The 14,994-nt window shown below is 41.9% G+C and overlaps 1 protein-coding gene across 5 annotated transcripts in view; it reads right to left on the bottom strand.

The window, feature by feature from the left end:
* Positions 1–14,994, bottom strand: part of FOCAD (focadhesin) — a 322,833-nt gene that overhangs the window by 218,375 nt on the left and 89,464 nt on the right. For all 5 annotated transcript variants that reach the window (XM_045468724.1, XM_045468726.1, XM_045468725.1 and 2 more), the window contains 2 exons: positions 11,521–11,608; positions 7,697–7,899 (listed from right to left, as the gene is read on the bottom strand). In XM_045468724.1, the coding sequence (XP_045324680.1) occupies positions 7,697–7,899; positions 11,521–11,608 (291 nt within the window). The remainder of the gene's footprint in view (positions 1–7,696; positions 7,900–11,520; positions 11,609–14,994) is intronic.

Here is a 14,994-nt window from a genome sequence, read left to right as displayed (position 1 = left end):
CAACATTTGAAAGTAAACCCCACTGTAAAAACAAATCAAGAAGCTATCTTTATGGATACGAAAAGATCTGATATGAAAATATAAGATGCAGATAATGTGCCTGGAATGCTATCAATTATTTTTTTTTAACGGGGGGTGGGGGGACTATATATCTGTATTTGCTTGTGTATGCAAAGAAAAGTAGGAGGCCAATACAAAAGAAATTAATACCCACTAATCATTATGAGAGGCTGGGAACTAAACAACCAGAATCAAGGGTAAGAAGGAAGCTTTTCACTGTATACGATTTTGTAATTTTGGAACCACTTTAATGTGCTACAATTTTTAAAAATTATATTTGTAAAATTAAATATTTACATTTACTATAGCTCTCTCTCAAAATACTTCCCCTAACCAAAGATGAAATTCATAAAAGATTAGAATCAGATTTTTTTCTTTGAATTTTTTTTTTTTTTTTTTACATTTTGTTTTATATTTCAGAGACAGAGAGACAGACAGAGCATGAGCGGGGGAGGGGCAGAGAGAGAGAGGGAGACACAGAATCCAAAGCAGGCCCCTGGCTCCGAGCCGTCAGCACAGAGCGCGAGGCGGGGCTCAAACCCACCAACCGCGAGATCGTGACCTGAGCCGAAGTCCGATGCTCAACCGACTGAGCCACTCAGGCGCCCCTAGAGTCCAATTCTTTCGATAAATGACAAACAGCATTGGACCGGAGATTTAAAAGCCAGGACTTTAGCACAGCCATGCCAGCTACTGTCTCTTCCACAATCTCTGAGCCTTACTTGGCTCATTTGTAAAATGGAAGTAATGACTACCTTCCTGCCAAGATCACTGAGGTAGATGATGACACAGTAAAGCACCTAGCACAGTATCTCAAGTTGCAAATACAGGGAAATATTATCACTGTCATCTTTAGGAGAGAAAAATAAAGCCGGTAGAGAGGAGTATAAAAGAAAATAATTGGAAATCACCACGAACCATAAATTGAGTCGCAAGCGGCAACGTTACACAGACATGTAAGAGTAAACATATGGAAACAGAAAAGCGATCCTGCTTTACTCGAAGTATTAGGTTGATGTTTAGGCTCTGTGTTTTGTCTGTTTGTTTGCCTAAAGGTTAGAACAGCAGGCGAAAAGCACAATGTTGAATGAGACATCACAGAACAGTCTCTGTGTCCCAGTGAGTGACAGCTGCCCCTGGCACAGGCCCAGAGCAAGGATGCAACTCAGGGTTTTCTCGAAAGTACCAGCCACCAAATCGTGGCCCCACAGCCCGGAGAAGGGTCTGTGAAAGTGCTGGCCGGCACTTTGTTTTAGAGGAGAAAGCAGGTGTTTAAAAATAAAAGAGGTTTATGTTCGGTGAATGACATCTCAGTAAAAAATCAAGAACCCATAAGAAAACAACATCTAAATGAATATTAAATGGTTGCAAAGCATCTTTCACAGATATTAGTTGAGAACCTTCATTCTAAAAAGCTTGTAATAAAAACGTTCAAGTCTGTTAAGTATTAACAATAAGACAGACATCTGATAGTACTTCTTTGTCTAAAGGGGTCTGCAAAAGAAATTGTGAATTCAGTGAATATAGATCTTCATTATTTTTGAAGAATAGCCCTCATCTGCAATAGTCTCTAAAATAGGCTTAACCCAAGTGGAGCCAGGATTTTATCAGGAGAGGGAACACAGAAACTCCAATCGGGAGTCCCTTAAAAGAAGGACAGGTTTTTTGGAGAGAGGATTTCATCGCTCACCAGACCAGAAGCAGACGACCGGACTAGACATGGCTTCAAGAGGCTCTTTCTGCTCTAGATCTCTATGAAGAATCCAGTCAAGAGTGGAGAGCTTTGGGAGGGCTACTTATCACCAAAGGAAAATCCACACCAACCTCAGTATCCATGTTATTCAGAGGCAATGTGAGATGTACAAGATTAACGACTTACTAATTCCTTTTCAGTGCCAACGAAAGCTTTTAAGAAACCAGTTTATTTTCTTTTTTTTTTTTTTTTTTTTTCAATTTTTTTTTTTTTTTCAACGTTTATTTATTTTTGGGACAGAGAGAGACAGAGCATGAACGGGGGAGGGGCAGAGAGAGAGGGAGACACAGAATCGGAAACAGGCTCCAGGCTCTGAGCCATCAGCCCAGAGCCTGACGCGGGGCTCGAACTCCCGGACCGCGAGATCGTGACCTGGCTGAAGTCGGACGCTTAACCGACTGCGCCACCCAGGCGCCCCAACCAGTTTATTTTCATGTACTAGGACTTAGTGCTTGCCTATAAATCTCAAACTCTGTTCTATTTACTCCCAAGTTCAGCACAAAAGATGATAAATTACCATGCCAACAACAAAAAATCAAAGCAGAGGCAAAAGGATGTAGGCTCTACAGTTAAATAGTTAAAAATCTGGATCTCAGGGCGCCTGGGTGGCTCAGTCGGTTGAGCGTCTGATTTCAGCTCAGGTCATGATCTCACGGTTCGTGAGTTCGAGCCCCGCATCAGGCTCTGTGCTGACAGCCGGGAGCCTGGAGCCTGCTTCAGACTCTGTCTCCCTCTCCCTGCCCCTCCCTCGCTCATGCTCTTTCTCTAAAAAAAATAAATAAAAATTTTAAAAATTTTTAAAAAGAAATCTGAATCTCAACTCTATCCTTCACGACCTGTGTAATTTGGGCAACTTAGTTAACCTCTCTAGTCTCCGTTTCCTTACTGGACGTTCCTAGAATACTTTCTAGACATCAAGCAAACACAAACCAAAACCACAATGAAAAAGCACTTCAACACCCACCAGAAGCAAAAATACAGACAATGGCAAGTGTTGGCAAGGATGTGTACAGACTGGAGTCTTTGTACACACGTGGTGGGAATGTCCCTTTGGAACACAGTCTGGCAGCATCTCCAGCAATCAAGAGAGTCATCGTATGATCTCACAATCCTGCTCCTAGGTATCTAACCCACAAGAAATGAAAACAAGGCCACGTAAAAACTTGTATAGGAATGTTCATAACAACACCATCCATAATAGCCAAGGAATTAAAACCCAAATGTTCATCAACAGATGAATGGAAAAACAAAACGTGGTGTATATTCAGGCAGTGGAGTCTTATTCTGGGATTTCTCCTACCATGTATGTGACCCCCGCAGGTGTCTTCCTGTGGACCAACGTCACCGCCCTCACACCCCAGGGGGTGGCTTCCTAGAGACCAGCTCTGGCATGAGGCGCCCAAGCCAAACTGCACCATCCAGGAGGCCATAGCCACATTCTTTCCAACAAGGTCTGATCTCAGTCTTGAGTGGGGAGATGCTCTCAGTTCCTTCCTTGTTTACTCTCTCCAGTCCTGGAGTAGGAGTAGCTGCTCCTTACATTTATTAATGCAATATTCCTTACAGCCTCTTTTACTCATTAATAATTCTTTGTAGTAAGTTTTTCTTTGTTCAAATTACCAGCATGGTTTCTCTCTCCTACCTAGCCCCAGGCTCATACACTGGTGCTTTCTTTTCTCCCCCCACATCCTCTGCAGGCCAGGGCAGTTAAGATTTTTAAGCATGTCAGAGGAGCCTGGGTGGCTCAGTCAGTTAAGTGTCTGACTTCAGCTCAGGTCATGATCTCATGGTTCATGGGTTCAAGCCCTGCATAGGGCTCTGCACTGATGATATAGAGCCTGCTTGGGATTCTCTCTCTCCCTCTTTCTGTCTCTGTCCCACTTGCTCTCTCTCTCTCTCTCTCTCTCTCTCTCTCAAAATAAATAAATAAACTTAAAGATTTTAAGGGGCACCTGGGTGGCTCAGTCGGTTAAGCATCCAACTTTGGCTCAGGTCATGATCTCACAGTTCATGGGTTTGAGCCCCACATCAGTCTCTGTGCTGACAGCTCAGAGCCTAGAGCCTGCTTCAGATTCTGTGTCTTCCTCTCTCTCTGCCCTCTCCCCTGCTCGCCCTCCATCTCTCTCAAAAATAAACAAACATTAAAGCAACTAAAAAAATGATTTTAAACACATTAGAATTTATAACTAGTGTCTGTTTTTTTTTTTTTTAACCCAGAAAACAGGATCCTGTTTTCCACACACCACTAAATAATAGTACAAGCTTACTAGATTATGTGAATCTTTAAAAATAAGATGAGTGGCTGTTCTGGTATCTTACATTTTTTAAATTCTCAAAAATTAGAAGTTAAAATGTGCTCAATTTCACGGTTATCAACCCTTCAGAAATGGATAGGTTAATACAGAATCACATGGTACAAGATATTTACCCTTGTTTGCATTCATCAGAAGAATTGGGCTTTTGAAGAACTGCTCTAAGGGCGCCTGAGTGGCTCAGTCGGTTAAGCGTCCGACTTCGGCTCAGGTCATGATCTCACGGCTGGTGAGTTCGAGCCCCGCGTCGAGCTCTGTGCTGACAGCTCGGAGCCTGGAGCCTGCTTCGGATTCTGTGTCTCCTTCTCTCTCTGCCCCTCCCCCACTTGTGCTCTGTCTCTTTCTCTCAAAAATAATTAAATGTAAAAAAAATTTTTTTTTTCAAGAACTGCTCTAGTTCTAAAGCAAACGTGCTAAGTCAGAGACACCCATCTAAAAATAATAAAAAAACAACATCTGTGGTTTTGTACAAAGGTCTTTTTGTGAGAGAGAGAGAGAGAAAGAGTGTGTGCGTGCACACAGGTGCAATTGGAGGTGGGGCAGAGGAAGTGGGAGACAGACTCTTAAGTAGGCTCCATGCTCAGCAGAGTCCAATGTGGGGTTCAACCCCACGAGCCTGGGATTGTGACCTGAGCCAAAATCAAGAGTCAGATGCTCAACTGGCTAAGCCAGCCAGGAGCCCCAGGTCTTTCTGTAATATGTAAAGATAATAAAAAGATCTTCTGGGGGCGCCTGGGTGGCGCAGTCGGTTAAGCGTCCCACTTCAGCCAGGTCACGATCTCGCGGTCTGTGAGTTCGAGCCCCGCGTCGGGCTCTGGGCTGATGGCTCAGAGCCTGGAGCCTGCTTCCAATTCTGGGTCTCCCTCTCTCTCTGCCCCTCCCCCATTCATGCTCTGTCTCTCTCTGTCCCAAAAATAAATAAACGTTGAAAAAAAAAAAAAAAAGATCTTCTGTATCCTTATCAGAAGCACACATTCCTCACTGAATAGAAATTTACTGAATGTCTATCATGTGGTAAACAAGGTGTTAGGTATTGAGGATACCAAGATATATCGGCAACATCCTAGCTTATTTAAGTATGTGGAAAATAGAGTACTCAATTAACAGCTGGCTAAAGTATTTTTGAATGCTCTTTCTACGATCAGCTGAAAAAGATAAAGCAAAAAAAACACTGGTGTGGAAAAATACAAAAAGTTCAACAACTGTTGCAATTTCAATTTTAATGTGCTTAGAAAATAAAGGTGAAGTGTGAAAAGGGTCACGATTCTTTCCCTCGATGAGCTCACGGCATAGCTGGAGATACAAATACGTAGCCCCCTAAGTTAAGACACAGCACAAGTGAGTAATGTTGTAAGTGCTGGGGACGCAGAGGAGAGGGTAATGAATTCGGACTCCAGGAGGCTGAGAACGTTTGGCCGAGTCTTGAAGAATGAGTAGGTCAGGCAAAGGAGACAAAAGGGCATTGTGTGCAAAAGCAAAGATTCAGGGAGCGACTCAGAGACTTTGCATCCTGTTAAATTTATAGGTATGCTTGGAATATAAAGGCCTGGACAGGTGCAGAAGAAAAGCCAACAGTAAACCGTGGCTTACATTTTTAAAAAATGGTGATCGTAACTACGCCGAGCGTCCACAAAGCAGCACATTATCATCAGGAGAATGTTTATAGCCCTAATGGTCTTCCTTCCTCCTCCCTCTTCACCAGCTGCTGGAGACAGAGTCCAGCTGTTAGTGTTAATGAATACGATTCCCACACACCTAGGCGAATAGTCAACTGAGCACCCGTGTATTCCGGTCAGAGTGATTCTCAAAACATATCACTTGTGAGTTAAAAGAACAGAACTCTTAGACATAAGTATAGCCTGCCCTGCCCCCACCCAGAATACAATCATTGTTCTGTACCAGCCAATCAGGCGGGAAAGTAAAAGGCTATGAGAAAACCCGGGCGGGGCACCTGGGTGGCTCAGTAGATTAAGCATCTGACTTCCGCTCAGGTCATAATCTCACCGCTCGTGAGTTCGAGCCCCGTGTTGGGCTCTGTGCTGACAGCTCAGAACCTGCTTCAGATTCTGTGTCTCCGGCTCTCTCTGCCCCTCCCCTACTCACTCTCCGTCTGTCTCTCTCTCTCTCATCTCTCTCAAAAATAAATATTTTAAAAATTACATATACGATTTAACTATCAGCAACAACACAATAAAAACATTTTTAAAAAGTAATTAAAAAGAAGAAGAAGAAGAAAGAAAACCCAGGCCGCGCTTGTGTTAGAGTGGGCACGAGAACTTCCTTCCCTCTTTTATTTTTTTTAAATATTTTTTAATGTTTATTTATTTTTAAGAGAGAGAGAGAGAGAAAACACTAGTGGCAAGGGGCAAAGGGGCAGGGGGACAGAGGATTCAAAGTGGGCTGTCCACTGACAGCAGTGAGCCCCATGCGGGGCTTGAACTCACAAACGTCGCGATCGTGACCTGAGCTGAAGTCGGACACTTAACTGACTGAGCCACCAGGCGCCCAAGAACTTCCTTCTCTCATTGCAAGTGAATTACCTATGTCAAGTTTTAAAGTTCTAGACAAACAATTAGGAATTCGGATGCTGCAGTATGCAGCCAATTTGCCTATGGGCTAGTTTTTGCTGTGCCCTCAAGCAAGGAATCACAGTGCCCGGATTTTTGCTGCTAGAACATTTAACAATACGTGATTCTAGGTTTCCCTGCTTTCGAGAATGAAACAACTGTGGCGGTCGCCTGCATTTATATAATGTCACTCTCCACGGAGACAGAAGTTGTTTCACCTGTTTTACTTCTTTAATCCTCATTCAATCCCCAGAAAATCGGTAGTTGGGAAATAATCCCACATTTTACTGAAGGCAAAACTCAAATACCAAAAGAGAAAAGGTCTAACAAATGCAGGCCCAGAAGCCAGCCACTAACCAGATGTTGACAATACGTTTACGTTATCGTAACAGAGACGGTGAGATTGACAAAGCAGAATGAGGTATGCCTAGCAGGCAGGAATACGGATGGAGTGGGACAGACCCGCAGTCTTCCGACTGAAGGCCGCAGCGTGGGGGCACACACAGGAGACATCCGGAGCCGTTAAGCCAAGGAAAATGGCAGAAGGTGCCACATTTTAAAAAATGAACTCCTAGCTCTTGCAGATGCCAGAACTTCCAGGCGTTTGAGATTCCCAGCCTTGGATTGTCCCAGATGCAGCAACACGCTGTCCTTATTAAACAGTACGACAAGAAAGGAGGATTCCTTGCTCAAATGTGTTGGAGAAGCACTAGGTTAAACTGAACTAGTTCCTTTTCTGCAGGATTTCTCAGGACCTTGAACTACTAATGTACGGGAAATTCAAAGAGGAAAAAAAAAATTATACGGCACTTCCAAAATTGATTTTACCCTCCCCATTCACAGTCCAGAGGAATATACTAATAGCTACACCACTGCCTGACAGAATGGTAACGTTCAAGGTGGTCACACCCAAACAGATACTTCATCGGGATGTGAGATTACCTGCGCAAACCTAAGTCCCACACTGCCACCTTACTTAAGAGAAACAAGGCTGAACTCATTACCTTCTGGCGGTCGTCTCTGCAGGATTCCTGCTGTACTATTTCCAAAAGGTTTACAGCCAACTGCTGCCTAGAGGGACCTTCTTCGTCCGTGGACATACAGTCTTCCAAGGCAGTAGAAGACAGGATCTGCAGAAGGGGCATCACCAGCACCAAGGAGGCCTTTGGGATTTTCTGACCCTCAGCAAAAGAGACGAGCTTCAGAGCTATTCATCAAAACAACAATTCACAGTTAAGAAATTACTACCACAACCCGACAAAATGCTATTTTGTTTAAGAGTGATATGCAAAAAGTTTTCTTACCCCTTTACAATTGGGTCAGACACATAACTAAGATGACAAATCTTATCCTTTTAGAAATCGGAGGAACATAAAAACGAACTATTATCGACAACAAGCGGTGAATGTAGGTAACTGGTAATGAAGACATTCTTAGAGAAAATACATACCACAGAGTATAAACCAACTCTTTAAGTAAATATGAATTTCTTTAAAGTACAACTCAACTGTTGCCCTTGTAAGGTCAGGTCCTTCTACTGTCCTCAGCGGAGCCAGAGACCAGAGTTCCTGATCAGTGGGTTCTAAGACTGATGTGCATGCTTCCCTGACAAACCCAGGTGAGAATTATATTGAGATGCTGAAGCGGGGATATCCTTCACTGTAACTGCTAAAAAGCTGATCAGGAAAAATCTCAAAGTCCATCACCAGCAACCATCAAACTCATTCTTATAAATGATGTTTTAACATGGACACTCGGCTTACACATCAGAAACATACGCATGAATGGGTAACAAATTAGTTACGTGTATAATCTCCCCTAGACCGTTAACATAATGAGTTAAGACATAAATATCTATTTTTTCACAATTATTAGATGAACACTAATTTCCAGAAAGATGTCACTCATAGGATTCAGAGCTAGAGTACCAAAGTAATCATCTGAATTACCCATCGCAGCAAAAAATAAATTAATAAATAAATAAAAAATTCTAGGAGCCTTAAGTCAGGTCAAGGAGTTGCCAATATTTTCTTTCGATCAGAAGTCAAACCTGGGCCACAGCCGCCAGCTCGGGGGGCTCGTTCCTCCGGTTAGTGGGGTTGGTCTCGGCCACAATCGCCGCCAGGGACCTGACTCCGCTGCACTGCCACTTGGGCACCTCTGCAAATGTCATTGCCAGCCCAACTTCCAGGGTCTGGAGCGTGACCTGACCCAGCACCAGGCCGGCCAGCACTTGGCCGGGGCACCGGCGGTGAAGGCACCGAAGGTCTTCGTGCAGGACCCAGCCCCCTACCAAGCCACTGGTCCTCTCCCTGCAGGGCTGGACAGGCACTGGCAAGTCCTGTGTCCGCTCCCTGCTGGCACTCTGCCTTCTTCCGGGGTGGCCTCTGCAGCCCTGTCACGTGCACCACTTTTCCCTGCCATCCACTTCCCCCATCCCAGCCCCATGGAGCACCACAAGAAGGATCTGAAGAGCTGGGTCCAGGGGAATCTCGCTGCATGCAGCCACTCCCCCTTCCTCCTCGACGAGATGGACAAGCTGCTCCCCGCCTCTTCAGTCCATTACTCTTGGCCCCTTGCTCTGGCACCATGCTCTCAACCCTCCATTCCACACCCTGTGTCCCAGTGTCGTGAAGACAAGCTGAGACTTCTCAGTCTCCATGAACAGAGGGACTCAAGCTGCCACGTGGGCCTGGTTTTTAAAGTGTTTAATTTTCTAAGAGAACAAATACAATAAACTTAGCCATGGGACCGGGGTGGGGGGGTGAGGGGTGGGGGGTGGGGGGCAGGGAAGAAGTCAAACCTAAACATGGTATGAAGTCCAAACACCTGCTACTCTAACACTACTAATTGACCTTTTCTGCCTAGGTATCAGGGGTTTTTTTTCCCCCATTAAGTTTTAAGCATCTGGAACGCTTCACATATTCGCATATATCCTTGCACAGGACTGCAAATCTTCTCTGTATCGTTCCAAGCCAGCCATGAGTCTTAATCCAAGATTCTCTCTGAGAGATTAGGAAAATCCATCACCTTTTATAAAACAGGAAATGCACAGAGTTCTATCTTCCTTGTTATAAATCTCCCAGGCATTTTTAGAGGTCACTATTTACAATCAAGGCGAGTGTTTAATAATGAAGCAGCATAAACTTTGTATTACTGCTGTGCATTTAGCAAATTCGAAATCATCATCCTCTTGGTGCTCCTGTTTGAACGCACTCTTGCCCAATAGACAAACAACACATCTTCCCTACTTTGCAACATAACATTCCGGATGATAGAAATGCTCTAAAACAAGATCGCACAGCTGGTTACACAACTCTGTAAAGTCATTAAAAAAAAAAAAAGCTACTTTACACTTAAAAACGGGGAACTTTATGATAAATAAACTGTACCACAAGAAAGCTTCTAAGAAAGAAAGAAAGAAAGAAAGAAAGAAAGAAAGAAAGAAAAGAAAAGAAAAGAAAAGAAAAGAAAAGAAAAGAAAAGAAAAGAAAAGAAAAGAAAAGAAAAGAAAAGAAAAGAAAAGGGAAGTATGGCTGCCTAAAGTGCTAGCGTTGGTAAATTATACCCGCGGGAGAATGCCATGTGCGCCGCCGGAAGAACAACACCATCAACCAAAAAGTCAACAGCAGTTCAGAAAGAGCCTCAGGAGGGCCTACACAAGGCCAACAGACAAACAGCGCGGGAAGCCAAGAGTCCCCTCCACTTGCTAGAGCCATGGTCAAGACAGATTGTAAACAGGAGACCAACTGACCCTCAAAATGGTGATGAATTAAAATGCCCACCATGAAGCTCCCCGTCGGGGTTTACCCCAAGCACTTGAAAATGACGGTGGGCACAGATCCACAGATCACGGCACCAAGCAACATAATCTAGTCGGATCCTACATGACTACACGGATCGTATTAGACCGAGTAAAGCAAGGCGACATTAGCATAAAAGCTGCGTTTTAAAGGTATGACATCCTTGCCAATCTGTCAGCCCTAGCGACTGGATTCTTTACCATATTCCTAAAAGGAACATTTTTAAACTCCCCTCCCACCCCCCCTTTAACCTCATCCCTCACCCTCGTTTCAAATCAATCCTGGATAGTCAGAAGAATGTTATCTTTCATTTGTTTCCAGCTAGGTTGATACAGTGACTATAAATTAAATCGTGTTCCACGTCGCAACGGTTTTAAATAGGAAAGGTATATAGAGTTTAAAAAATGAATACAAATGCTATTTGCACCTTTCTTTTGTTTCAGGTGTTTTATGCTATTGACTTTCAATCTGATGTACACTGTGAATAAGTTGAGATGCCCTTCAAAATATTTACCAATGTCATTGCTACAGGATTTAGATTATAACGTCCTAACGCACAGCTGAGATAACTGGTAAATTATGGCATAAGGAGCCTTGCAGAAAACACCTTGCTGGGGGCGCCTGGGTGGCTCAGTCGGTTAAGCATCCAACTTTGGCTCAGGTCATGACCTCACGGTTTATGGGTTCGTGCCCCGCATCGGGCTCTGTGCCAACAGCTCAGAGCTGGAGCCCGCTTCGGATTCTGTGTCTCCCTCCCGCACTCTCTTCCCCTCCCCCACTCACTCTCTGTCTCTCTTTCAAAAGTAAATAAACATTAAAAAAAAAAAATTACCAAAAAAACCCCCACCTTCTTGGGTAATAAAAACAAAGTTCTACTTTGTTCCTTAATTAGGAAAATTCTAGAATGGAAACTCAAAGTATATAGGACTTTATAGCACAACCTAATACATAGTTCAAGCGAGTCCTGTTACAACTCATGTTAGATTTACGAGAGTATTTTTATTTATGAGAGTATTTTTATTTACCCAGACTTAAGATCGGCTTCTGCTGACTTGCTGGAGTCTGTAGAAGCAGTAAAGCTATTCCAATTATGACCAGTTCAACAGGAAAATCCTAAAAGAAAAACAAGAGTGGAATTAAAGAAGTTCCCAGAGCCATGCTTTATTAACACATATCCAGGAAGAGTACATACATATAACATGAGAGATCTTAAACCTATTGTACAACATTATTTTTTTTAATTTTGTATTTTATTTTATTTTCAATATATGAAGTTTATTGTCAAATTGGTTTCCATACAACACCCAGTGCTCATCCCAAAAGGTGCCCTCCTCAATTGTACAACGTTATTTACAGTAAGCCTGCTCTCCTACAGGAAGGATGGTGACTGCCACGGCGGTGACACGTGAATTCAAAACGTTATCGCACCTGGCTGAAGAGCCTAGGCTATACCCCAAATCACTTTAAAGCAGAAAACTCCGTAACACAACAGACTGACAAGTCTTCAAAAACAATTTTTCAAACCACTGAAAACCTATGTGAAATACTACGAGATACTTCATTTCTGCAAAGTAGCTCAACTAATCCAGACTATACAACTTAGGTAAAGAACTACACTTACCAAATTTTAGTAAGTCATTGTATTTTTATAAAAGAAACAATAGTACCCAGGGAGGCAGAAATTATTTTTACATGACAGTAATCTATTAAGCACATTTAAACGTAGCAAAGCAATAACCATAGAAACTGAAAAATATTTTCATCAAGTATAGAAATGAAATGAAAAAGAAGAATGTGAACATCAAGTTCTAATAAATAAATTGCAAAAAACATAAGATATTATTTGAGCTTTCTAAATAAAGAAAACATTAACGTATTCTGGAACTAAAGAAGAAAGGTCCAGGCTTTTGCTTCAATTTTCCTGAAGTTACTTCATTTCTGAAATTTTACAGAAACACCTGCTGAGCAGAAGTGTCTAGGAACTGTGAAGACAGGCAAGGGAAAAAAAAAAAAAAAAAAAAAAGGAAAGGAAAAAAAAAGGAAACAAGAGCTAGAACCAAGTGTTAAGAAAACACTTGGAGAAAACAACTTAGTCTGACAAATTCAAAGTTATAATCTTGGAAATACTCTCAACTCCGGCACCGTATATAATATATAAACATCCACATCTCTGTTATACTATTTAAAAAGTGATAATAAACTGCACACTCTTCGAAAGTGCTTATTTATGGACTTCTCAAAACCAGCAAAGAAAGAAAAATTGTGAATGGTTTTAAAGGAATATTTTCTAATGTGTGTCTTTGGGCCTATACCTGCTCACTATTTTGAAATACAGTTGAGAACAACAAAGCAATGGTTATCTACTTGAGGACAATCAATACATTTTGAAACCAATATGCTTACTGTATATACCGTCATACTATTCTTTGCCATTATCTTTTTGTCAGTTTCATTTCAAATTCTGCACGTCCACTTATTTTTTATTTCTTTTTAGAGAGCATGCACAAGCAGGGGAAAGGTGCAGAAAGAGAGAGAGAGAGAGAGAGAGAGAGAGAGAGAATCTTAAGCAGGCTCCATCCACACCCAGTGCAGAGCCTGACATGGAGCCTGATCCCAAGAACCTGGGATGATCACCTGAGCTGAAATCAAGAGTCAGATGCTCAAGCAAGTGAGCCACCCAGGTGCCCCTCCGTGCCCAGTTTAAAAAAGAAAAAGCAGGGGCGCCTGGGTGGCTCAGTCAGTTGAGCGTCCGACTTTGGCTCAGGTCATGATCTCACGGTTTGTGGGTTCGAGCCCCACGTCAGGCTCTGTGCTGACAGCTCAGGGCCTGGAGCCTGCTTTGGATTCTGTGTCTCCCTCTCTCTCTTCCCCACCTCTACTCTCACTTTGTCTCACTCTATCTCTCAAAAATCAATAAATGTTAAAAAAAAAAAAAAAAGCATTTGACAAAACTCAACAATCATTTATCATAAAAAAAAACCTTCAACAAAGTCAGTAGAGAGGGAACATACTCTAAAATAATCAAGGATATATATGACAAACCCACATCTCACATCATACTCAACGGTGAAAGTTAAAAGCTTTCCCTTTAAGACCAGGAACAAGACAAGGATGCCCACTCTCACCCCATTATTCAACGTAGTATGGGAAATCCTAGCCACAGCAATGAGGCAAGCAAAAGAGATAAAAGACATCCAAATTAGAAAGAAAACTGTCACATTTGCTGATGACATATACTACATACAGAAAACCCCAAAGCCTCCACTGAAAAACTATTAAAATAAATGAATTCAGTAAAGTTGTGGGATACAAAAATCAACATACAGAAATCTGTTGCATTTCTATACACTAATACTAAACTATCAGAAAGAGAAATTAAGAAAACAATCCCATATACAACTGTTATCAAAAAAGAAAAAAATACACAGGAATAAATTTAACCAAGGAAGTAAAAGACCTGTACTCTGACAACAATGAGGGACTAATGAAAGAAACTGAAAAGGACACAAATAAATGGAAAGATATTCATTCCATGTTCATGGGCTAGAAGAATTATCGTTACAACGTTCATACTTCCCAGAACAATCTAAAGATTCAAAACAATCCCTATCAAAATACCAATAGAATTTTTCACCAAACTAGAACAAATAATCCTAAAATTTGTGTGGAACCACAGAAGGACCTCAAACAGCCAAGGCAATGTCGCAAAAGAACAACAAAGCTGGAGGTATCACACTCCCAGGTTCCAAATTATACTGCAAGTTTACAGTAATCAAAACGGTATGGTACTTACACAAAAACAGACACACAGATCAATGGAACAGAACAGGGAGCCTGGAAATAAACCAACACTCCTATGGATGATTAATCTTCGACAAAAAAGGCAAGAATATACAACGGGGAAAGGACAGTCTCTCAAATGGTGCTGGGAAAAACTACACAGCTACCCGCCAAAGAATGAAACTGGACCACTGTCTTACATCATACACTAAAAAACTAAAAATGGATTCAAGCCTTACTATAACACTTAAAAGTATAAAATTCCTGGAAGAAAACATAGGCAGTAAGCAATCAGAAGTTGGTCTTAGCAGTATTGTTTTGGGTGTTTCCTGAGGCAAGGACAACAAAAGCAAAAAACAAACCGACGAGACTGCATCAAAATAAAAAGCCTTTGCACAGCAAAGGAAAGAAAATCATTAACAAAATGAAAAGGCAATCTATGGGACGGGAGATCATTCGCTAATGATCTATCTGATGAGGGGTTAACATCCAAAATGTAAGAAGAACTGTGTTTTTACATATTTTCTATATCTTATCTAGAAATATTATGTGTCATAAACAGCAGATGTTATATATCTAATAGGTATGGTTATATATATATTTATACATCAAAATAGGGCTTTGATCTATAATGATTATCCTGTTATATACAACATACAGTAGAGATAACAGATTTTATGTAATAGAGATAAAATATTGATCTTTATAAAATAGAGCTA

The sequence above is a fragment of the Leopardus geoffroyi genome, chromosome D4 (genome assembly GCF_018350155.1).
Source record: "Leopardus geoffroyi isolate Oge1 chromosome D4, O.geoffroyi_Oge1_pat1.0, whole genome shotgun sequence".
Classification (NCBI taxonomy): Eukaryota; Metazoa; Chordata; class Mammalia; order Carnivora; family Felidae; genus Leopardus; species Leopardus geoffroyi.
The sequence above is the reverse complement of the archived record's forward strand: the minus strand, read 5'-3'. Positions and strand labels throughout refer to the sequence as shown.